This window comes from Ambystoma mexicanum, chromosome 5q (genome assembly GCF_040938575.1).
Source record: "Ambystoma mexicanum isolate Mex_15411 chromosome 5q, UKY_AmexF1_1, whole genome shotgun sequence".
NCBI lineage: Eukaryota > Metazoa > Chordata > Amphibia > Caudata > Ambystomatidae > Ambystoma > Ambystoma mexicanum.
This window is the reverse complement of record NC_090933.1, coordinates 130,748,664-130,774,816: the sequence shown is the minus strand read 5'-3', so window position 1 is coordinate 130,774,816 and position 26,153 is coordinate 130,748,664. Positions and strand designations below refer to the sequence as shown.

The 26,153-nt window shown below is 44.5% G+C and overlaps 1 protein-coding gene across 4 annotated transcripts in view; it reads left to right on the top strand.

Annotated features, from left to right (window-relative positions):
- NFATC1 (nuclear factor of activated T cells 1) overlaps positions 1–25,093 on the top strand; it is a 497,899-nt gene extending 472,806 nt beyond the window's left edge. For all 4 annotated transcript variants that reach the window (XM_069620652.1, XM_069620650.1, XM_069620653.1 and 1 more), the window contains one exon: positions 23,112–25,093. In XM_069620652.1, coding sequence (XP_069476753.1) covers positions 23,112–23,161 — 50 coding nt within the window. In that variant the 3' untranslated portion in view covers positions 23,162–25,093. The remainder of the gene's footprint in view (positions 1–23,111) is intronic.
- Positions 25,094–26,153: the final 1,060 nt, after the last annotated feature.

The following is a 26,153-nucleotide window of genomic DNA, read 5'->3' as shown; positions in this document are numbered from 1 at the left end:
GCACTGTTGGTGAAGTGGGTGTGTTTCAGCATATTTGTCACCCATGGGTGTGCTGGGGCCTGGTTCAAAGGATAAGTGCGCTCCTTGTTCTTCCTGCTGTTCTTCCGTATATGTGCCTGGGGTGAGGGGGCATGGGTTTGATCTCGGTTTTCCCTCTTCACCCTCATTCTCTACATTACTATATCGCAAAATTGCATAGACAAGATGCTTGGAACCTTGAAGTGAGCATTACCAAGGTGGAATGACGGGTAAGCGAGGCACTGAGCATTGATGCAGAATGTTGTGGAAGAAGAAGCAGGCCTTGTAAAATTGGTTATGACCCTCTGTGGACCAACAGTTCACAGTGATCCACCAATATCCCTTAAAGGGATAGTTCACTCTAAAATATTATTGGCTAAAAAGATGGCCCATAATCAAAAATATATATAAAAAAATATTTTTAAACAAAGTCCCTATGTAAAGTTTTGAGCAAATGAGGCTCAAACTCAAACATTTCAAGCACTAGGAGGCATCCATTTTGTGAGCCTCCTGTGCTTCTGTTAAGCTCTGCCCTTGCGGTACTAATGAAGCAAAAGCCAGCCAGCTGTAATAAACAAAAGCTACCAATGGGTGGCTTTTGCTTCATTATTGCCGGAGACCAGAGAATGCAGACAGGAAGGCTGCATATAGGTAAGTGCGTATTTCTTTTTTCTTAAACAAGCACTGGAAATATAAATACAACCTTGTCGGGTCAGGGAGCCCAGGAGACTCAAAGCTGAAGCCACTGCAAACATAAATACAACGTTGTTGTATTTACAAATGCTGCGGTTTTCTTTCTAAGTTTCCCAGGCTCCCATGGGCTAGAGGAGCCTGGGAAACTTAGAAAGAAAACTGCAGCATTTATAACGTTGTATTTATGTTTGCGGTGGCTTCAGCTTTGAGTCTCCTGGGCTCCCCCGGGTCGGGTCGGGGAGCCCAGGAGACTCAAAGCTAAAGCCACCACAAACATGAATACAACCTTGTTGTATTTAAAAATGCTGCAATTTTCTAAGTTTCCCGGGCTCCTTCGAGCCGGAGGAGCTCGGGAAACGTAGAAAGAAAACCACAACATTTATAAATAGAACAAGGTTGCATTTATGTCTGCAGCGGCTTTCACTTTGAGTCCTATGGGCTCCCCGACACGTGGTAGCCCAGGAGACTCAAAGCGGAAGCCACCGCAAACATAAATACAACATTTTTGTATTTATAAATGCTGCAGTTTTCTTTCTAAGTTTCTCGGGCTCCTCCGAGCTGGAGGAGCCAGGGGAACAAGAAAGAAAACCGCAGCATTTTTAAATACAACCACATTGTATTTATGTCTGCAGCGGCTTTCACTTTGAGTCCTATGGGCTCCCCGACGCGTGGTAGCCCAGGAGACTCAAAGCTGAAGGGAGTGAAATAGGAGGCAGGGAGTGAAATAGAAAACATGGCTGACATGGAAATTAATGCAGGGCTCAGAGTGGAGACCTTCTTCTTTCCATGGACTATTTCATTTAATGTAAAACAGGACGAAGAAGTAAAATCACTTCAGTTATAATAAAGGACAAGGAAATTGAAAGTGTGCTTGCTAGCCTTCACTAGCTTTTTCCGGGGCACTAGGGCCGGCCTTAGGGCAGGGTGGGCCGGTGACCGCCCGGAGTCTTTCAAGGGCTTCTCCCGGCTGGTGTAGTGGGAGAAGGTGCGACATGGGCAGGGGCACATTTAATAACAATTTAATAACAATAGGGTGCTTATGCTCTGCATCAACACCCTATTGAGATGATTACCTCCCCACTCCGACGTGGGAGCAGTTTTCATTAGAATATGGTGCTCATGCATTAGCAGTCCTATTTCAGTGATGAACTCACTGCTAAATGTTTTACTCCCCGCTCCGGCACCTGAGCAGGGATTTCATTTTTCTTAAACCACCCGGCGAGCTGCCGCCACCAAGGCCAGCACTGCAGGCAACAATTAGTAAATTGCACTGGTTAGATCTTAAGGTGCACACGTGTTGTTTAACATGCAGCCTCTGTTTGAGGTAAGAAGGATTTTTCCCAAAAATACATGTATGGGTGATGCTGAGGATACTAAACTTTAAACGCTCTTTCACCAGCAACCAGTGTAGTGCCCTACGAGTTGCCGTAGTAACATGTGTTCTACACTTAAGGCGGCTCACAATCCTAACTGTGTTGTTCAGCAGTACTTGAAGCTTGGCAAGGTTCCTCTGTGAGGTGCCTACAAGCAAGCTGCCGTAATAATCTATTTGAGCTCTGATTATTGCCCGGGAAAGCATGTCGCAGTTACCCTCCGAGATATAAGGACGGATCCAGCATATTGGGACGTATTGTGGGGAAGTCAAGAAAGACGGGTGACGTTGAAGGCCACATGAGGAAGAGGGAGCCACAGGAGGGAGCAGCATCGCTCTAGGATAAGTGGGTGCTGGGAAGGAGTGCTGCAGGGGGACGAAGGGAGGGCCGACTAGGAAGCTGGTGCAGGCCAATGACGAGTGCAACCGGAGATGTGATAATGAGCGCAATAATTGAAAGCTGGCTTAGATCAGTAGATAAAGCACACGTTGCTCCCTCCTTTTTGGCTCCTGGCATTTCTGAAGTTGCTAAGATGTTAAAATGAAAATAAAAGATCACTAGAAGCATCACTAACTGCAGCTGCAACACTACAACTGACCAGTGAAGAAGCATGGGCAATTTCCTGTCAGAATATCACACAATGCATTGCTCTGTAATTCTCACGTGTTGTCACATGTAAGGTGTGGAGCAGGTCATCAATGAAAACTATGGCAGGCTGCATGACTTCACATTAAGGGCCTGATTCACAGAAGTTTTTTTATAATGGCTCAGTCCCATAGGAAATCGTTCTGTGAATCAGCCCCTAAGTGTGATGGAACATGTTCTGTACAAAGCATTTGATGTGTTGCTGGCCACGCACACAGGCACCAACGTATACATGGTTTTATATTGGCCTTTCTTTTCCATGTTTTCCTATTTCTTCCCCGGACTTCTGTGGGGAGGTTCTTCGTTTTTTCCAAATGTTTTAAAGCCCTGCAAACGTAGACTTCCGGAGACAAAGCCTACATTCGAAACTTTTTTTTTTCAAAGCATGTTTGTGTTTGTTGGGGTATTCTTCCAGGATTATTATTTAAGAGGTTGTCCTGTGGAAAATGTAAGGTGCACATGTGAAAAAGCCATCTAATTTTAAGGGCCTGCATGAGCACATTGCAAGTCTATTTTATTTATTGTGCATTTTTAAAGCGCTCACACAGCCTGGGTGCATTAAGGCGCTGTTACAAGAATGAGACTTAGTTGTGTATTTATAATGCGCTCAATACCCAGAGGTTTCTAAGCGTGGTCCCGGGGATCAAACCTGTGTTGCTTCGTGTTGTCTTGTTTCCAAAGCGAGCACGTTGCTGCTGAGCTATCCTCGCGTACTTGTTATGAAAACTGCTTTGTACATACAGAAACCCAACTCGGGCATTAAGCGCGTTATAAAAAACTATTAAATAAATAAATAAATGAGAATACACCTTTTTATTGCATGCAATCCGAATTGAAGGTCCTTTCTAACTTGATCTACATGCAAATATGCTGTCAGAAAACATGTCCCTTCCGCTTTCCCTTTTGTTTTGTTGCACTTGTACCTGCTTTCCCCTGCCTCTCACCCTTTTCTTCTGCTAAGGTCTGGATAAGGAGCACAAAACGCCACATTTGGACGGGGCTGGGCCCTGCAAAACTACTATGTTTGCGATTGGAGCAGCATAAATGCTGAGTAAAGCAAAATCAGCTTTGCTCCTTAGGGACCAGCAGCATCTTGGCCCCAAATGTGGATGACCGAATTCTGTGCTCTTGCAATATTTACTGCTGTCTCTCAGTTCTTATTGCAAACACATTTCTTTATGTCTGAAACAAGGCTGCGTGGCCGCCAAATGCAGTCATTCATGGCAGAAGCAGTCTGTGGTGTGAACAGCAAGCAAGCCTTGCAGTAAAGCACGAGTACATACCACAGCCTATGTATCTGCAGGCCCCCAGCCAAGCTGGAAGCTGAAAACTGAGACTGGACATCAATATGAATGTGATTTGATGCACATTTTCCATATCAAGACTTTCCTTCATGCCTAAAACCGAGGAGGTGGGCTGAGGAGCCATTTGAATGTATGTCAAAGTAAACTGCGGTAGCGTCCCGGCCCACATCCTGTGCCGCATTGTCCGATCTGAGTTTCAGCTCAGGAAATGCTCCTTTCTAAACATGTTGGCAGGTACAGGGTCTTGGGCTACCTGCTGTTTCTCTGCATTGTGATTGTTTAACTTTCAGTGGAAAAGATGAGATTGAAAATGGAAAGTATTTATGGATGAGTCAATATGGAGAGGTGTGGGTGGACAGAAAAGCAACACGTGAGCTAAGAAACAAAAAATAAATCAAGGTTAAGACATTGTGGCATGACTCATGGCAAAGTGATGAGTGACTTAGTGGGCTGGAGAATGACAGTTGTTCATAGGTTTTCTAAAAACACTTCCCAAGGATACCAGTCATAATGAGATTGAATATTAAGTTTCAATTACAAATGCACATGTGTATTTTATTGGTGGCAACATGTTCAGCACTGCCATACGTTATTACCATTATTATTATTATTTTTATATATATATTGAACCAGCTCACCACCGTAGTAGTCTCAAAGCGCGTAAACCTTGTCCGAGACGAGGTGCATTAAGTCGCGTCCAGGGAAAGCAGAACCCTAGTCTGCTTGGGATGCATTGACCAGAAAATGTGTGATATAAGAAGCAAGGGATATGTTGAAGTAAAGTTTGCTTCAGAGCATGAGAAGGTGTGTAAGGGGATGAACGAGAGAGGTTTCTGTATTGTAAACGTATATGCAAAGTCTGTCCAATTGGCACGATGCAAAGCAACATTAAGTCCACATCATTGCCCTAATTGGTAACCTCACATGTTTACGATACAGTGTGACCCCGTGTAAGCCCACATATGCAAGGAACATCCTTTACCATGCATCATCTCTAACTGATAGAACTCCACTAACATCAGTAATGTTCCATTTTCATTTTTTACATATAACCTATTACATATTAAGCTTGTGCACTAGTCCAAATTCCTGTGACCCTTCGGCAGTCCTTGCTACACTTTCTTTTGACCAAGTGTTTTATATCATAAATAGTCTGCAGTATGTTTGTGTTCTGCTCCCGTTTGGCTTCATCTCTCCCAAAGGGTTCTCTGTGGCTAATGGGTTTGTCGACTAGTGGTCTTCTCTTTTCGTGCCCAGCCTAACCATTGATGGATTCTTCCACTCAATTTATGGGCAAGGAGGTAGGGGGCTGAGGGGCAGCAGGCCCTCAGGCTTAATACGTGAATAGTAGTTTTACTATGAAAGCAAGCAATTTCTTGCCTTGTCAGTCAAAGACATAGGTGGTATGTTTTACAAATTATACATGGGCTACGTTAGGTAATCCCCCTGGTCAAATCTTCTCCAATTTCCCAATGACTCCCCGTAGACGGTATTACTATTTGCTCCCAGGTAAGAGTTGTCAGTTAATTTTACGTTATATGATATGATATTTTATTTGTATCGGGAAGGGGGAAAGTGCAAGTGGGAGGGGAGTAGTGGAAAGTGCTGAACACGGATAAAAACAACAACTGGTAGTGCAGCCAGCAGGTGGCAAGTGCAAGGTTAAAGCGCGGACAAGGGGTGTCTAATAAGTGCAGGTAAGAAGACTCTAGGGTTGCAGATACAGACCCAAGTGCAAGGGTCGCCAGGAGGCCGTGCAGGTGTGTGGCTGGGTGTGCAGGGACCGGAGCCTGATATTCAGAGGGTAACCAGGTGCCCTGTGCCGAAACAGACAGATCAGCAAGGGAGAGGAAGAACGAAGACAGTAGCAAAGAGGAAGGTCTTGAGGTGCTTCCGGAACCAAAGTTGGTTCTCCTCAAGTTTGAGAAAAGCAGGGAGGCCGTTCCAGAGGGATGCCCCAGCCGAGGAAAGAGATCTACCCCAACTCATTGCTTGGAGAAGCAACTTACCCTGAGGGAGCTGGAGGAGCGAAGAGCTTCAATAGGAAGGTATTTAAGGAGGGAGAGTTGAAGGTATTGTGGACAGAGTCCCCAGAAAGCCTTGTGGACAAATGAAAGGGTCTTGAATTTAATCCTTGCAGCCACTGGGAGCCAATTAAGAGATTTCAGGGCTGGAGAGATATGATCCCAGTGCTTGAGCCTAAGGACAAGTCTTGAAGTCCTGTTCTGGATGAGTTGTAGAGGGCAGGGAGTAGAAGCAGGCAGATTTAAAAAGAGGCTGCTGCAGTAGTCCAGCCTAGAGAGAACCAAAGCTCTAGAGGCAGCGAGCTTCTGGGGAAGAAGAGGAAAGGAAGAATGCCTCCGAGGAGGTGCAGTTGGTAGTTTGACTTCTTAGAGACGTCAGAGATGTGAGGAGAAAAGAAGAGTGTGGACTTGAAGATGACCCCAAGGTTCTTAGCCTCACAGGTGGGAGCAGGAAGAGGGCCAAGGGATGCCGGCCAGAGAGTGACAGGAAAGGAGGGAGCAGTTGTGCTGATGAGGTCAATCTTACTGGCATTAAGACAGAGATCAGTGGTGGCACACCACTCCTGGATAGCAGACAGACAGTCAAAGATGAGAGAAGGAGAAGAGGTGTTAGAGGGAAGCCTGAAAACGAGCTGAGTGTCATCCGCATAGCACTGAAAGTTGGAGCAGAGAGCGGCAATGCAGTGGGCGAGAGGTACCAGGTATTGGTTGAAGAGCCAGGAAGAGAGGTTAGATCCCTGGGGTACACCACAATGTGAAGAGACCTAGCACATCTTTCCTTTTCAAAAAGCCAGAGCCCCCTAACATGAAGACTTGTGTTAGCCCACCCTCAGCTCACATTAGTGAATTTACCTTCCTTGAGAAGCCATGCAGGTATAGGCTCTAGGAGGACTAATTGCATGACTCATTCCCCTCTCTCCCACCATGGGCCTCACATTCACCTTTTTACACAGCCTTTTACACAGCCAATCCTTGTCTTTGACAGTTGGGAGTTCCAGATTTTTTCTGGGGTTTGCAGGGGATACCTGAAAAATTCTATCCAACTACCTGCCCAACACACTTCAAGGGCTTCCCGAGCACACGTTGGCCCACCTCACAACCACGCTTCCACTAGTTCTAGGGCATCGTTCCAATATACTAGACGCTGCCATCACTGGGAAATGCTAGTTACCACAAGATTCTTATTTTACCTGTATATGATCAGCATTTAATCTGATCCACGAGTTAACATTACACCTGCTCCCTTATTTACACAATCACACACCTTCTACCTCAACCCCCTCATAGCCTTCCAATTTGTTTGTCTGTGTTACTTTTCTATTCCTGCTTCTGACTCTCCCTCACTTTCACCCTTTTCCATTTCACTCAAAGGCTACACTCTGTTTACTCACACCAGAGAGGGTGAAAAATAAGTAAAATTTCAGGCAAGTTGCCAAGTCCACAAGACCACTACAGTTCAATAAGGTAACATAATGTCTGATCGGCTGAGGGGCCACTGTGTGGCACACTTCTTCAACAATGGTGAAACAGGATTCTTTACAGGAATGTACAATGTGACTGTTTTTTATAATCTGCCATGTTCAAACAGCATAAAGGTGGGCCTGCAGAGGCATCCACAGGAGGGTCACTGCTTTTGTAGCACTGTCTGCAGTGGTATACGTTGCAACCAATGTGTATTACCATCTGTCCAGGCAAGCAAGTTAACATGTACATTCCTTGACTTTTCCCTGTAGAAATTAATCTTCATGATAATGTATGTGCATTTCTTGAAATGCCTGCTTATAGGTGTTACATGACACTAGGGGTGTACCAAATAGATTTAAGTATTTGGCCGAATAACGAATAGTTGGACAAGCCTTCGGATGGAGCCGAATAGTTACTTTTGAAATAAAGTTATGTAGACAGGAAAAACACTTTGTAAATGAAAAACAAACTTTAAAATATGTTTATCCATTCTTAATTACCATTATTTTCTTTGTTGTCTACGGATGATGTTTGTGTAACCCATGAAAGGAATAAATGAAAAGAAAATAAACTGTTCAATAACAGCACAGTTTGTATTTTTGTCCATTCATAAGTGTCGTTTGTTGGGCAGGGCCCAAATAACTAAGACTATAAGACTAGCCAAAAAGTATAGTATGGATGTGTGCAATCACTGTGAGGGGAGACTGGGATGGGTCTACCTGTACTTTAAAATGTTTTTTTTCGGCCTGCCCATCTTTAGCCTTCTGGCTACAGCAAGGCACTGAAACACAAATGAAGCAATTACATCAATTAGCACCCTACTGACTGCAGAGGTGCTACTGAATACAAACCTTTGGGATGCAAAAGCCATGCTTTATACCTGTGGTAATAAGTAGGGATGAGGCATTTGAAAAATGTCTTTTCATTAATAGTTAATTTTCTTTCTTTTTCAGGTGGGGTATGTTTGTGGTGTATTTGGGGCATGGCTAAAGACAGCAGACAAAAATATATAGGGAATGCTAAGTCCTCCATGGTTCTCGGCTGCCATATAGGGAATGGACAATGCTGATTTTCAGATCTTTAATTGGCATATGCATATTTGTTTTACTTATTTGTTTCACTTGTACATGAATTTGGACCAATGTTTCTGCTTCCACAGAATAGGGGATTTTGGTGAAATAATATAGCCACATTCTTTAGTAATATCTGTCACTTTTGCGCGATTGAAAAGGACTCATTTTGGCAACATGAAAAAGTTGGAGGTCAGGAATTGTAACCTATTTTTTGATTTTATAATCACATCTCTGCCACATGCGCACTTCCCACTGAGCCCCCTTACTTGCTTTTATAACGTTAGCCTGCAGGATGTAAACAGTTCTTTGCTGCAATTTTTTTATATTATTTGGATTAGGAATTGATGGGATTGGAACCTGTAACTCACATTTCTCACACAGGTCATCAGCAAATCAATAAGTGCCTAAATAAAATACAATTTTCCAATTGTGACTTCATAAACTATTGTTCCTGCTCAATGGTTTTCAATTGCAAAAATACAGGGGAGACCAGAGATACTTTCAAAATATGAAGAGTTTGGCTTAATCGCACCCTTCCCCAACAAACCAACAGATGAAAATCACTCCAGCACATGAAGGGTGGGAAATTGTTTTCCCTTTCACACATCTGCTCTGCTCTGCCTATATTCATTCAGAAAAGTGACAGTAGCATGTGTTTAATGATCCTTTTAAATGATAAACATGACATGCCTGAATGATTCCAGGCATGCAGTCAAAGTGGTACTTAATGTATTTTGTAGGGCAAACTATTCAGCTTTGAGTGATCATTAAGTATTCTGTCAGCTGAAATTCGGGCGAATACTTATTTCATACTGAATTTCGGTACACCCCTACATGAAATGGCCATAATTACATTATCCTTAAGTTTCCTTCAATTTCAGGTGTTTATTAACAGAGAACCTTATACCATCACACTTGTGTTTTGTGATAATGTCACTTTTCTTTACAAAAAGAGAAGTATACAATTCAATACAAAATCCCTCTCATCTGCAGTAATAGGGTGCTGAAAGTTGTCTTCACACCATCAGTCCTGAAATAATGGACATAGTGCACCTTACTTACATATAAAATACATTTCATTCAAATAATTTTAATTCATTCCACATTGGAAAAAAAATCTTAAAAAACATTCATAAAACACAGACCCATTCTTTTCACCCACATGGTGGGTATATTGTATACATACTAATCACAAAAACATCAAAACAAACAACATTCAACAATTAGCAGACACTAATGACATGCCAAATGTAACTAAACACTCTAAAAGTGTCTTTTCAAACACATTTCCCAAATAATGTCATACATGAACTGAACAGTACATTGGGCCTCATTACGAGGTCAGCACCGGCGGGTTGCCCTCGACCTCGTAACACTGTTTCCGCCGCCTGATATCCTGGTGCCACCGGGATATTAAAAGTCCCAGAGTTGTCAGGTGGCAGGAACTGTAAGTCTCCATTCTCGTGGAGTGCCATAGGGCTGCACCTTTGCCTGCAGGGGCTGGTGCTCCCGGCAGGTCAGACCTGCCGGGAGCACCAGCCCCTACAGGCATTCTCATAGTCTATCAGTACGGAAAGGGTGCCGGTACGTTGCTACCGGACCCTTATTTACAGCCTGCAAGACTTGTAATGAGGCCGCTTGTCTCAGAATACACAGTATACTGTGCCTATGGTTAACCCAACACAAGCAGCATGCATCGAGATCTGTATGTTTGATGCATGTATGCACACTCATAAATATACTCTATATATTGAGATATACCGCTAAATCCACTCACCCTTTAAACGTAGTGTTCCCGGGAGCTCAATAGTGCCTTGCATTAGCCCCTGCTCATAAATGTGCCTTTCTCCAAACCAGCAGTACAATGTAGTCTAATCAGAGACCCAGACACATCATCGTCTCACTATAGTCTCAAGAAAGTGCACCCACGGCCTTGTAAAGGTAAGTCTTACATACTTCTTGTTCCCTGATGAAGGTCCTGCCATGTTAGGTGTTCTAAACCTAGGTGGCCTTCTCCATGCCTCCCTTTCACTCCTATTGATTTCGGCATGCGTCCACAAACACTTATCCATCCACGTTTTTATGCAGATGGAAACGGTTAGGATGTGTCAAATCCATCAGAGAAAAATAATTCCAATGGTTTTCATCCGCACCATGTTGGATCTGATGGCCTGGGTGCAGGGGCAAGCAGGGCGGGTGATCAACTTGGCTTGTTTCTCCGCGTCCATACAAATTTTGATGGAGGTTGAGTCAGGAATCCATACGCACTTTGCATGTGTTCCTGCATGTGCTTAGAGCAGTAAGACGGAGTCCATATGGATCCGCTGTAATGATTGCAGCTATGATTTTTCATGATGGCGGCTATTACTGATCTCTGGTGTATGTGTGCATGTGTGTATGGGGTAACTCAAAGAGGATTACCCGCCTGTAGTAGTTTCGTACATGAAATTACTTCATGCGGTTGATCATTAGAATCTGGCTGGGAGAGCACAAAAGGTGGAAGCAGTCGTGTTGTTCCGACTGTACGGTCTGCGTCGATCAGAAGGGGTCCATAACGTTTAACAGCACTTGGGTGATACATTCTGTAATGTACGGAATGAACCATTTTAGATTGCTATACATATGACTAAATTAAGTGGTTCTGGCCACTGGTGCTCACCATGCCTGCACATGGCTGCAGTCAGTGTGCATTGCATTGGCACTGTTTCCCTACTGTAATAACCTCCAGAACTGCTATAGTAAGGGGGTGACTCCAGCACGTACATGTTCAGCATCCAGCCAGCTGCAGTACCAGGGGCAGCTAACCCGTTGAGCAGGCAGTGTCAGTTATATGGCTGGCGCATGGCACGCAATGTTTTTGAGCCTCTACAGTCCGGGGACACTCAGCAGGCACATGCAGTTCTTTGTTAAACTGGGCACAGCCCTTCTCCTTTGGTATGCAGCCAGCAAGGGGTGAGTTGATGAATACACAGGAACATGCCAGGCCCCCGAGTATCTGGGGCCTAAACACATGTATGCACTTGATTGCGGGTGATGCCACACAGTCGCCAATGCCATTAGCGGGGCAGTGAGGCACCCAATACAAGGAAGATGATAGCTGTACAGTTAGCAACTAGCAGAAACACTCACAGCTGTAAGGCCAGGGGAAAGGCCACTGCCAAGGTGGAGTACCTGCGCTGAGTGTCGATCCATAGAAGATGTTCCTAGTGTGACAGGCACGTTCATCACTTCGGTGTTGATTTTGCCTGCATTTGTCCATGATTTTACTACAGGAAGAAAGTTTTTTTGCTCTATTTTATGTGGCTAGACAGTCCAAATGTCTTGCTTGCCAGCTACAGGACAATAGTAAAATGATAATGAGTATGATGTGTTTAAAGAACCATTTAATCAGTTGATGTCTCAATTCAAGACACAACTGTGCTGTAGCACCTTGAAGCATTTGTGCTAGATGGAATTACCATGCAAAATACCTCAGACCCAATAACTGGGCAGACTCATAGGAGATGGTAAAATACTGCTTTAATCTCGAGAAGTAAAGCAGGGCGAATATACACTCATTAACTCGACTCATGCAGTATCACACTGCCTTATCATTTGTTTTTAGCTTATATAATGCTGGATGCATCATCTATGACATGATCCTACATGGCAAACAGTAAAAACCTATTGAGAGATGGGATTGGATTAGGAGATCATCTCTACCTATAGAAAATGTGCATGTTGTCTTTCATTGGTGGTTTCTTATATGTGAGACAAACCCTCAGCTATTTCTAAACATGGTGTACGGCACTCGTTATAGCAGAAAATGTAGCAGCAGAACAATACTTTGCAACATTGCATGTAAAAGTGCATGGCAAGCTATTCTAATTGGTTGGCAACCCAAATCCAACCTTGGCCATTCGACTTGCTAGCAGCACGTACATAGAAACAAAACCCAGGTGTTTGGAGATACATCAGTTCTTTCATTGTTTCCCAATCAGACCATCCTCTTTCATCAGTAGGTCTCATGTCATCGTCTTCTATTTGAAGGTTGTCCTTGCAAGTCTGCACAGCCTCGGGCCATCCGAGAGAGTGTAGGTACACTGCTATCTTAGCTTTAGGCCTAATGAATAACCCTTGTTTGCCAGTTCTTCATCACGTGTTGTAAGACCATGAATTTGTCCATATCAACTGTGCTTTTATGCTTATTTGATTCCATTTTTGCTGGGTGCAGTTCTTTTTTGTCCCTTAGAGATATGCTCACTCTCTCCCATATTGACTTTGTGCCTTTTAATCACCCAATACTGCATCATAATATATATGGTTCTATTATTACTTCAGTTACATCGTCATTCTTAAGTATTTTCATATCGTGTCAGCATAGGGTCATATATCTTCTTTCGGACATTCTTTTGCTGTTATAAGGCTTTGTTTAATGTATATTTATGTTGCACATCATTTTATTCATGGCAGCTTTTCGACATCTTGGCAAGGAAAATCCCTCTTGGCAAGTTTCTTCTTTTGTTTCCACATGAGGGTATCTTCTGAATGGCTGTCTGACTGCACATCTTTTTTCATACAGTCGACGCGGTAGGGACATGTTGCATAAACGTATACTTTTAAAAAATATATTTTTTTATTTATTGTGCATTTGGTTGAACAAAGTTATAAACCTTAAGGACATACATAAGACCATGAATTGAGCAGTATACATGATAGAAAGGAAAGTCACAAATATCCGTCATATTAAAACATTTCCACTTATTGCCTTACATCTTAAAAGAAGAAGGGTAAAAATGAAGCAAGAAATCATTGCAAGTATTTTCTTTTCCATTAAAAGCAGTGTCTAGATTCCCTGTTGGCATAACATAATAACAGGTCAACAGGTGCAGGCTATGATTTCCTTCCAGATATGAAATGCAGCTACAGGTCCTATAAGAGATTCCGCACTGTACATGTGGCTCCAGAACTGATCTGTATTCAGGGATCGATATTGGAAATCATGGCAGAATTCCCCTTGGTATACAGGTTCAGCAACTTAGGACAGCTGGTAAATAGGTGCCGTGTGGTTTCAACTTCTTTAGAGCAGAAGCGACAAATCCTTTCCTCATAGGGGAACCGCAGTCCATCGGCCCACAGCCTCTCTAGCAGGGAGTATCTTAAAATGCATATACGTGATAAACCACCGAAATTGATGTAGGCAGTGCTTAACTAAATAGGTTTGGGCGTGTTATATTTAAAGCCAAGCCTAGAAAATAAACGTATACATGGGTTCCCAATTGTAGCTCCTCGTCTGTTACTCAAATAGGGTGAGGGGGTGTTGGCCAGCGAGAATGCATCCACTTGCTCCTCTACACAACTGTTATGTTATTTTATTTTATGTTGATTGGTATTTGCAAATCGCACATCTGCCATGATTACTGCACCCATCACCCCAAGGACTTGCTGGAGCTTGAAGCACCAACCCTAAATATGGTGAGACTGTGGGAGAGCAGCAGCGGTTGGTGGCAGCAGTGGTTGGTGACATTAGTGGTTTAGTAGCATTGGGAGGCGAGGTGCCACCCCGATGTGTCACAGGAGTGCCTGAAAATATTTGAGCCAAGGAACTTCTTTTTTTACAAAAAGCACTGCTCCCCCTCCCCAACCCCTTTTGCTCTGTTTCCCTAACCCTCTCTGCAGGCCTTTGCTTCTTTTTCCCTCCTTCACTTTCTTGTTCTCCAGATATTTACTTTCCTCCCCTTCTATTCTTCCTCCTTACACGCACCTCAGTTTGTCTGTGTTCTGTGTTGGCTGAAAGGCGACATATTGGCGCTAAACTAAATAACCAAAAATAAATAAATAGCACAGTGTGTAATTATTCTTATTATCACTGCTAATGATAATGTTGTTAATGCCCTGTGTATTTTTTCCTGGACTACCCCTCCACCGTCTGACAAAAGCACATGTCTGGCTTTTTAAGCCAGATGAGGACTTTGTTTGAAAACTCGCTTTAAGTTATCATTTGATTACCGTTCATTCTAATTATGTATTTTACTTGTCCCATGGCTGCGTACTGTGTCCCGGCATGAATTATAATTGTGAAGTGGCATGCAGTGCCAACTGTTCAAGGAGGGTTGTGCTCTAAAGTCTTTCAAAAGAAATAAAATCTTAATTAACATTTCCATAATGTCCATTCATGTGCAATTATACACCTAAAGCAAAGCGCAGATTGCTATCATTAAACGCCCTCAAGCTTCTATGATTAAAAAAAAACAAAAGAATTTGGAGAACAATGCTGAAAGTCGCTGAGGAAAAAATTGGGTTTTGCAAAAAGGTTGAGTTTTCAGGAAAAATGGCAGCAGTCTTCATAGGATTCCCAGTAATCTTTCCGGCCCTTTGATTTTGGGTTTGATCGTAACTACTCTGTTTTATTAAATACACTGAGGGCCTGATTCGCAGAAGTGTTGTATAATGGTGCAATCCCATAGGAAAACGTTCTGTGAATTAGGCTCTGAATGCATTCATGTGAATGCAATTTTATCGAGAAGCCAATGATCAAAAATGGTATGGGAACTGTAAACAATGGGTTAAACTCAGGGTCCCTTGACAAATGGCACGCTCTTTGTCCCTCATGTACCCGTGTATCTCTAACCTATAGCACCCCAAAACTGCCTTATAATCCCAGTGAGTATGTTAGTTCAACACACTCCCTTCTGAGTCACTGTTTCCTAGAAAATAGCCCACATGTAATGGACGATCAATTCTCCATATTCCTCACTGTGTCTGTAAACTCCTTTCCTGCTTCCTCTCACTTCACCTTTGCTCATGCAATGGTTCCCAGCAGTCTAGGACCTGGTGACCCTGTGTGCAATGTGCCTCTGAGATGAACTACTACAGTGGCCATACGGCACAGTACACAACCAGAGTAACATAGCACATTGATTCGAGGACATGTCAATACCAGGCTGCTTCACTAGGCCACTTCCAGAAAGGGGTACCCGAGTGGCCCTCCGTTGGAAAAGGGTGGTGGCCGTGAAAAGTCACTTTTCAGCAATGCAAAGTCACTTTGAACTCTGCAAAAAATTCCATGAGTCTGGCCCGTTGTCTAGTGCAGCAAAAATACAAGGCGCGACCCTGACATGCTGTAGAAGGCTCAGTATAAATTGCGCCATACAAGCTGCAGTTATTATTATGTCCGTCCTATAAATCAGGACACATTCATCCCAGAATGCAGCGTAAAATGAATGCCCTGGACATTGGACTTCCTACAAGTAACCCTGGGCCAGCCTAGACAGCCAGTAGACCAAACAGGCTGTCGGCTGAGTGGCTAGGGCTGAAGGTCATGGTAACCAATGAATACAAGATGGAAAGGAACTATTTATTGGTTCCCCGTCATAATTGAGTGGTATCTCATCCGTCTAAAAGTACTGTGTATGTGTTGTTGTTCAGAAGCCAGGGGCATACTACGAGTGCACCCCTTTGGGTCTAGTGCGCTGTTCTGAATGACCGCCACCTGTGGAGAGTCTGCACTTAAGGAGGCCTTCGCGGAGACGCCTTCTGGCCTCTAGTGTGATTGTCCGTCCATCACATAACATTATCAAAGTCCTCCTTGTGGACCGGCATATTTTCGGCCAGCCCTGCCCTAACTTTAAGGTGCGCCCTAGCTTGCTAGTTTTCTAACACGGTTGCTTCTGCACACTGAATACATTACTATGTAGAGTACACTGTGCAGCTTTTATACTGCGTCAGAAGTCTGAAAATAGCAGGGCCATAAAGCGGATCTTTCAACTCCAAATGCACGCCATAGCCAAAATAAATCCGCTTGGCCAGGGACTAATATTCATGGGAGAAAAGTATGTCTCTTGTTAATTCATGGAGATGTTTTCTCCACTCCTTTCGATTAATCTATTATTAATTTATGATAATCATATTTCTGAAAATGCGCACCTAATTATGCCAGGAAGTTGTTTTTTTGGGCCCAGCCAACAAGTCCATGGAGTTATCTGGCCGGGCAGTGTGCGGTGGCGGCTCGTGGGCAAAGGGGAAACCTGGACCTTTGCCCCTTTCTCGTTCCGTGACGTGGGCACGCGCTTCCGCCTCCCCAAATAATGTTAGGAAAACTCTGAGCGGACGCATCCAGTGACAGGCCGGGGGTGACATTTTGAATATCTCGCCGCAGATCGGGTGGCGGTGGCGGCCGTGGGTGGGGGCGCGGCTGGAAACAGAAGGGATGTTGTGCGGTTCACTCTGCCACGGCCCGTGTGCCAGGACCAGTCATTTCCTGTCCCTCTGCCAAAGCACACAAGCTGATAAATGGACATAATTCGAGTGTGGGAAACGAGGCGGCTCGACAATCATCAGGGGGCGAAAAAGAGCGAAAGAAGAGACGCGGGAAAAGAAAATACCGTTATCGCCGGCAGTGTCTCGTACAGGCTAAAGGTCACCCATAGATTGCGTTTGTTTTTCTGCCGGCACCCGTTTGCTTTTCGTTATACCCATTCACGAGGACTGAGACTTGCCCAATTTTTGTATACGTTTAACGTAGCTCGTGAAAACGTATTTGCAACATGGTTGCCTGCGCGTTGCGTTCTGCGGTGGGTTGTATGAGGGCCACTCAAGGACAGTATAACATCAATCTCCCAGGTCGAGCAAGGGGCATCTCTTGAAGGTGGGTTATTTGGGAAGGGGTTAGAATGCCTACATCACCCTCCTCTGATGTGCCAGTGTTCAGGATCCGTGGAAACTATGGTCAACCTTCCTCACTTCTGGGTCACCCTGTTTCCTTTATAGTAACATAAAAGAACACACTTAGCCGTGTGTGACCAGAGCACACATTTTAAAACGCCTGTTATGAACTAATCTTAAAAGTATGTTCCTAAAAAGAAATGTACATCGCCGTGGAGTGATTTGCCAACTAGAGTTCAGGATGTTGACAAATGACCTCGCAGGAACTGATGGAGATTGGGTAACACCCCTCTCCCACCCCTCCCCCCCCCCCCACACACAGACTCATTTTCCTGAACGCTGTGGTCGGCAGGTGCAGCTTGACTCCTGGAGTTGTCTTTTCTCAAGTGCTGGCACAAAGTGACTGATAAGCAGTTGAGGCCTGTATCACAAAGATGTCCGCCTGCTTCCTCACATCAGAGTCAAAAAGCCCAAAACTGAAGCCTCTCTTGAGCTGGCTGGAGCACTTCTGACATTCCAGAGCAAAGAGGCTCCAGACTTGCTCCAATTTCAGGCTTTGTGAATCAGTTATAATCAGCTGGAAATCAGAGATGCTGAAGGCCCCCGGGCTGATTGCTGTTGGTAAGACACCAGCACCCTAAAGGAAGGCGCACTCACACTCCTACAGGCGCACAGCACGCCACTATGAGTGGCGCTGGTACGAGGTGCTGTGTAGCATGTACCCGGTAGTGAAGTCAATGTGGCAGTTGGGGCTCGAGCGATCGCTTCAAAAACGGTAATCTCTGGTTGGGCTGGGCGAAATAGGAGCTGGAGTAGTTCAGTGGAGGTTATGGTGTAGCGGGCATAGGTGGCAGGAGTAAAAATAACATGGTTTGTGTGGGATTCACATTGCCCACAAAAGGAAGAGTATGTGAGCAACACTGGTGGCAGGTACACCGACATGTGTTCTAATGGAAATCAGGTGAGGGCCGTGAACGTCTACCGATAGAGATCGACTCAAGGGCATCTCCTGGTTTGCTCTAGTACAAATCTTTGCGAATCAAGGCCTCAATGGCGATATTAAATTAAGCTATCTTGGTGCTTGGGAAGGAGGTGATCCTAGTGGAGAAAGTGGTCCTTGGAGAAAGTTTAACCCCAAGTAATTTTTGTTCCACATCAAAAATGCCAGATTTCAAGACCCGGATAGATCCATTGCATCTGAATACATCTTAAGATTACCTCAAATTGTCTGATGCTTGCAATTTTCTGTGGAATGAATGGCCGTGGGATCGATCCCATTAAAAGTTCCTTCTCTTGTAACACATTAAAATATGGAAGATGATGAGGAATCCCGTGCAGTCTTCTTTTGCATGGACCTTTGCTGCATTCGTAATCACAGAAAACGAGGCTGAAGGAGCTCAGTAAAGTCTGAAAGGCAATCTGTGAAGAAGGCTGGATGGCCTAGGGGATGAAACAGAAGCCCGGTGTGAGTCACTTGGTCAAAAACAGATGCACTGATAGTGGGGATGGGGCGGAAGGGATGCACAAGCAGGTGGTGTCCATGGGAATTCTTCTCGTTGGTAAAGTAATCTTTATAAAATATAATTAGGCTACCACCCCATATTAATGTGCAGTTATATGTGATTCTGTTACAAATAAAGCATTAACAGTATATTGTAGTAGAACAGATGCAGATGGTCAATGTTTGGCAGGCCGGATTCCTGACCTAGGGGTGTGGAGACTGGCACAGGTGCAGGAGACGATCGGTCCGCTGTTTCATAAATTTACCAGTGGAGGTTGTGGCCGAGCTAGATTTAGTAGCGACCACAGGAACTCCAGCTCAACAAGCCTCTTTTAGAGTAGGTATTGTAAGACATATAGGGCCTCTATAGGGCCTCATTACGAGTCCGGCGGCAGCCGTGCCGGTAAAACTGATTTACCACCACCTGACTTGCTGGAATAACCAGGGCATTACAGCCCTGGCGGTCGGTAAGTCAGGCGGCGAATCCCCATTCCCGATCACTGAAACACTGGCACCCTGAAATAACGGTGCCAGTGTTTCAGTGAAAGTCTGCAGCCGGGTGTCGTACCGCCTGCCAGGGGAGACCTGGCGGACGGGATTGGACGGCACCCAGCTGCAGACTTGTACCATGCCGGTCCGGAAACCACGATGGTGGTAAGCTTACCGCCACCGTTGTTTCCGGACCGGCAAAGTTGTAATAAGACGTTTTGTATAAAGAGGGGAATATATGGTCTATGATGGATATTGTGAAACAGAGAAGTTGCACATTCCTTCTCCAGGTGAAAACAGGTTTTCTTTGGGCTTTCCATGGAATGCTCGCTGCAACAACTACAATGCACAGTCTGCTCGGCCATAAAGGGCCTGCAAGGAATGCTGGGTGAAAGTTCAGATCACGCAGACACAAAAGGGAGCCATCACCCTTAATAGGAAGTGGTGACTGCTCAGGATTATACAATAGCCTACGACAAGTAATCAGAACCTAGACTCGCACCACCACATATTTTATTTATTTATTTGTTTCATTTATTAAGCGCACTAAACCCGGAGGCATCAATGCGCTGGTTACATGTTGCATTGTCAGACTTTCACATAAATATTTAGGTGTGCATAAGGGGAAAACAAGCTGCCGATAATAACGGCCTTAAGTACATTTCCATGGGGCTAAGGGTTTTCAAAATGCTCCCATGTGTGGTGGGTTCGTGGAGAACAGTACGGTCTTGAACTGTTTGCTGAAGGTCCGATACGATTGTTCAGATCTTAGTTGCAAATGTAGAGTGTTCCAACACTTATAGGCAATTACTGGGAAACTAGACCCCCCAATCTTTTTCTCCTGAAGCTCAGAAAGGACAGTTGGTGGGAGTAAGTGGAGCGTGTAGGCCTGGTGGACTGATGTTTAGAGAATTTTTGTGAGAGATAGTTTAGCGCTCTGTCTGGGAGACATTTGTGCATAATGGCTAGGGATTTAAAGATGAGGCACTCTCGAATAGGCAGCTAGTGTGCGCTTCTCCGAGCTACAGGGATGTGTTGGCGCTTTGGGATGTTGAGCGCTGCACTGAGGGCGTTATTCTGTATGGTTTGCAGTATGTTGATATTCCGCACTGAGGTTCTTGCGAATAGGGCATTGCAAGAGTCGAGCCTTGAGCCTATGAGGACTCTAGAAATGGTGACACAGCTTTCTGGAGTCAGGAATGGTCTGCAGGCGTTTATTAATTTCCACATGTGTGAGCAGCAGAGGAAGCAATTGCATTGACCTGCCTTGAGAGGGACACGGTAGCATCCAAATAGATTCTGAGAGTTTTGAAATTGCTGGCAACTGGTATGGTGAGGCCCTCAATGGTGAAAGATTTGTAATCTTGGCTGAGTTTATTTTTAAGCGAGGATTGTGAAACTGCCACAAGGATTTCCGTCTTTTCATCATTGAGGCATAGTTGGTGAGAGGCCATCCAGGCCTGGATGATGTGGTAAACAGAGAGGAGATTGAGCAAGTCGGTTTCGTAGTTTCCCAAAAGGGGGAGCAGGATCTGCGTATCGTCTGCATAGTTTGTGTAGGAGATTCTTTTATCATCCAGCAAACCCGATAACAGCTTATTGATAACAGCATGTTACTGGGGCTGGTGGGGCAGCAGTATTCAATGAGAAAAGTCTCATACTTCTTTCAGGCAAGAAGGAGGAGGTCCAAGTGATGATGTTTGATGATAAGTAAGCAACTGAGGCCAGTTGTCGACACAGGAATTGGTGATCAACCAGGTCAAAGGCAGCCGACAAGTCTAGCAATAGGAGGAGGGCTGTCTTGCCAGCATCTTTGATTTCGTCCAGTTGATTCTTTAGGTCCAAAAGAGCAGTTTCTGTGCCATGACTTGGACGGAAACCAGATAGGCACAACTAATTGTGGTTCTCAAGGAAGCTCCTGATCTGCAGGTAAGCCGCACAGTCCAGGATCTTCAACAAGAAGGGAACAGTGGTAATCAGGCGGTAGTTGGTGGGAATATTGGGGTCTAGTGTGTTTTTTTTGTTTCTGTTTTGGGATGACACAGGCTTCCTTGAGGCTTGGGGGAACTGAGCAGGAGGAGAAGGAAGAGTTGATTAGGGTGGCAATGAAGGGAGTCAGGTGTTCTGCATAATCCTTTATAACTGTTGCTGGGTAGGTGTTTCCCTGACAGCGAAAGGGATTAAGGCCATTGATGATAATGGTGGTCTCTAATTCAGTTATCGGTTTAAAATGGAACAGGGGAGCATTGAGCGAGGTGGTTGGGGTCCCTATCGGGGAGTCAGTCTGTGCCCCAATTCTCAAAGAGGTTTTTTGCAATTGATTTTTTGTTGTAACGTGAATATTTTGTGTAATAGGGCCTATTGGATATTGGCACACCAGGCACTGTCCTGTGCGCAATTAGTGGGTGGGGGAGTAGGTGATACCGCATGATGGTGAAGAGCTCCCTAGAGCTAGATTTTGCTTTCTCGATTCCGGTGATGTCTTTCATTTTTCTAGAAGGATTGCCTTTTTGTAGGTAGTGGGCTTTGTTCTGCTCAGTGGGGTTGAGTTCCCACTTCGTTTCCACATGCTGTTTGTGGAGGCTGATGGTTTTAAGTTCTGGTAAGAACCATGAGCTGTGGTGTAGCTGCGCTTTGGCTTTCCTTACAGTGAGCAGCGCCACAGTATTAATGGCCATAGTCAGTACAGAGTTGTAGTGGTCCACCAAGATGGCAGGTTCGATGGCCAAGTTGTGAGCGTGGGTTAGCTCATCTAGCAGTGACAAGATGAATGCGTTAGTGATATTTCTGGAGCTCCGAATGGCTGTGGGGGGAAGAGGATGGGCTACTGTGGAGAGGATGCCATGGGTAGGTAAGGTGAATGAGATAATATTATGGTTTGTCCAGAGGCAGGGTTGATTGGCAGTGACAGTAATGTTGCAGTTCATATCGCCAACCAGTCGAGGATTTGACCTTTGCAATGCATCGGGTTGGTGATGCATTGTGTGAAGGCCAACTTCTTGAGGGAGTTGGTTAATGAGAGCGCATTTTGGTTATCTTCATCCTTCAATTCAAGGTTGAAGACTCCAAGGAGAAGGGTTTTGGAGGTTGGCTTAGAATCTGAAAGGCGGTTGTAATTATCCTCTTCGAATGTACAGTAAACCAGGTGGATGGTTACCGTAGATGTGTGTGAGGTATTGAGCTTAGTGGTTAGTAGTTCACAGGTGGGGAAGGTGCCGCTGTACATTTCTCAAAGGATTAAGGAATCTCTAGGTATGTGGGTACCGCGCCCCACCCAACCTCTTGCATCTTCTCTGTCTTTGCTATAGATTGTGTAGTTGGGGGTATAGCTACGGAGACGGGTGGGCCAGAGGCAGCATGAAGCCAAGATTCTGATATTGCTAGTATATCCAAATCATTGGTTCGTATCAGGTAATTGATTTCCAGAGCGTGAGCGGAGATAGATCCCCATCGAGCAAAAAGTAAACTTAGGCCTTCACATCCCCCTTAACTAGGACGACGATTTTGCTGCCAAGACAAGTGTGCGCTTTCTTCCCTCATGCCAACAATGGTTTCTCTCCTTTTTGTTCAACGCAATATGAAACGGGCAACGATCAGTGCTTTCAAACATGTATGGTGGTGATTCAGTGCCGTACAAAGCATAGTAACACAAGAGAGCATACCGTCGAGTCTGCATGCCATTTTAAACGTGTTCTGCGTTGTCTTCTATTATCTTAAAAGCAGAAGACATATATATGTTACGGGAAGTGCTGTCTTGCTGCTGTTGAGATGTTGTAATGTGCATGACAATGTTGATAATTACACCCGTTGTTTTATGTGAAGAGGCACGTTAAACAAAGGGTTGCCTTTTCTTTCCTAACTTTCTTCCTTTTCTTTCCTTTCAGTAAACGAAATCATAAGGAATGACCTCTCCTGCGCCAATGTACACTCATAGTTCATCTAGCATGGGACAATCGGAAAAAACACACAACAAAGCACAAGGCCACTGCGAGGATTTGCTGATATTTTTCGTCTGCATTCTCATGGGGACTTCGTGAGTGTGCACACCCCAAGACCTTATCGTGGGGGCGGCCATTTTCTGCCTACCCCCACTAAGGAACTGTACCGGGTGCAGAAAATATATCTCGAACACGTGTAACTGTGGCTCTTTAATGTCGTCAAAGAAAATGGCGTCTAATACAATCGTCATCTCAACAAAAGATGGACGGCCAGGACCGCGCGCTGCCATGTTTTTCCCTGGGCCAAAAAACTAGGCCGGTGTCAAGAGGATGCCCTGGTTTCATGACTGATTCTTTTGGCTCCCATGGAAACCATAGCTGGAAGTGCCTTACTTTGTGGCATCAGGGAATTTTTTAAGCTTTGAATTTCCTTAGTATACATAAAAGCTGATAGTGAGGAGAACATCAATTATGTCATCCTGGCTACAGTGGTCAGAACTCGCAGGGCTGTGCTGCAAAGATTGACTGAAGGAAACTCACTTGCGAATTCCAGGATTCCTGCAGCTTCCACGCTGCTGCCGCTTAGGATGTGGGTGCATTTCAAAAGCTGCGTGGGAACTCCCGGATTCATTTAGGGTTTGGTGACTGTAGGTGTTTAGTGGTTAACAGACATTTCAACTCTTAGTATTTGCATGGCATGGTTATTAATGCAACGTGGCTTCAAGCATACCACAGGCACGTGAACCGACTACCTGAAGTGGCCCCAGAAGGCTGAGGCGTACGCACCAACAAATGGCACAATCATGTAGTAAGTGTGAATGGACGTGCTGCGGGGCAACGCTGGTCACCTGTCTCCTGTCCGTGATAGGCCAATCCTACTTTATAAGGGATCTCGAACGTAGCAATACACGCCCATCGAGCAAAACCTGCACACCCCCCTTGACGAGGAGGACGATTTTGACAAGTGCGCGCGTTCTTCCCTCATGCCGATAATCAAGCACTTTAGACATGGGGGGGGAGCAAGCCGCGCACACGCCGGAAACACGCTAATCAACAAGCGACAACAGAGTCGCGGAGAAACTGTAAATATGCGTCAGCCAAAGGGAATGTAAATATTGTGGATATAAGATTATTCTTCCGCAGGCGCCTTATCCCCCTACTTTCTTCTTGTGAGAAAATGTTACCAAAACCAGGATTGAATATGTATCGTTGTTTAACCTACGTTTTTGCAGTCTCGTTAGCGACAATTCGCCAGTATGCAGTGGGGACGGACAGACACTTGCGTTTTTGTACAGTTTGTGACCTATTATATCACTCGTGAGGATGTATTGCTTTGGGTAACCAAAAAAAGAATAGCATGATTTATTAAAGATGAAAACACATGTGACATGAATGTCGTGCCTTGGTAATTAATGCCCCCTACTGGAAATATGCCTCAACTGCGCCTTTACAAACAAAGTAGAGGGCCTCATTCACAGAAGCCTTTTATAATGGCAATTCCCCATAGGAAAATGCTCTGTGAATAAGGGCCAAAGAGTTTAAAGATTGCGATTTCCGACGAAAAAATGTGGAATGCTTCATAACATTTTGGTTAATGACTCTGTTCCAGGATTGTCTTATCTTTTTTTGTAAAGCAAAGCCATATTTTAACATTTGCACATCACTGTGAAAAGATTATTGATAATATAACATGGCTTCGTGTACATAATAATCTATTATCGGTAACAATACTAGCAACCCCATTAGTCCTCGCCTGTGTACACGTAATTATTTACCCTATATTTATCACTGTAGAAAATGCATGACATGTTTGTGATAGCTTGCGACTTAGCAAAATAAACGTGTGCCCGATTGCGTTTGTCAGTAAAAACTGTAGACAGAAAAAAAGTTACAAAAATAAAAGCAATCTTTTTTTTGTCTTTTGCTGAGCTTCTGAAGTCTTGGAGTGGTTCATTTGGGTGCCTGTATCGTGGGCGCGTGGCACTCTGTGCATCCACTTAGTGTCACCCGAGTGGAGTAGAAGAATGGTAAACAACCAAAGGAGTGTATGACATAATGGCAGAAAATCCAAAATTGCTTACCACATGAAGGGAACTAAGTGTGCCTTACTTGTTCTGTAGAGACGTTCATGGACACTGAGGATGGATGGCCAGCATGGAGCAGGACGGACACAAGACTGATCACCAGGGAACAGTGGTCGAAGTGTAAGAAAAGGAGTAGTGGAACTATGTTTCCTGCTGGCCTATCCCAGCTCACCACAAGCCCCATCGCCACGCCCCTCCCACGCCCAATAGAAACCCTGAAGCAAACGCGCCTGCTGTTTAAGGGAACGCACAGTGCAGAGTACTGAAGTGTACGTTTCAACTTCTTCCTACACTTTTATTTTAAAAATAAACCATTAGGTTTCTTTTTAAAATAAAAGTATAGGAACATTCGAACTTACTTTTAAAAAGTAGAGGAACACCACTCCCAACTGCTCCCACCCATTTCGACCACTGCCTGGGAACCAACACACACATTAATTGGAACCTTACACATAAACCACTGTTTCAGCAACAGACACATTGTACCCAGGCTGAGCTGTACTATTGTTCTTTTGTGAAATTTGAGTAAATCAGATGTCTTAAATCTTTTCTAACATACATTTTTTGCATATTAATTTGTATCTGCTCAACATACTTCTAGCATAACTACCTGACAGACTTTTAATTTGCACATTTATCAACTGCTCATGTTTAGTAAAGTCAGCCGACACATGTTGGCACTCTTGCATAGCGCTTTCCAAGAATATATTAGTTAAATGTAGGGGCTGTTGCACATTAGCTGGCATGCTAACTGGGAGGGCAGACAACTTTGTCCTCGTGTGTCTTTTGTGATCCAATCTGCGATCGCGAAAGACACATAGATATTAGCCAGCATGATAACAGGGCTGACGGGCAATTTTGTCCATAATACGTCAACTTTCTCAGACAAGATACCAATGCCAAC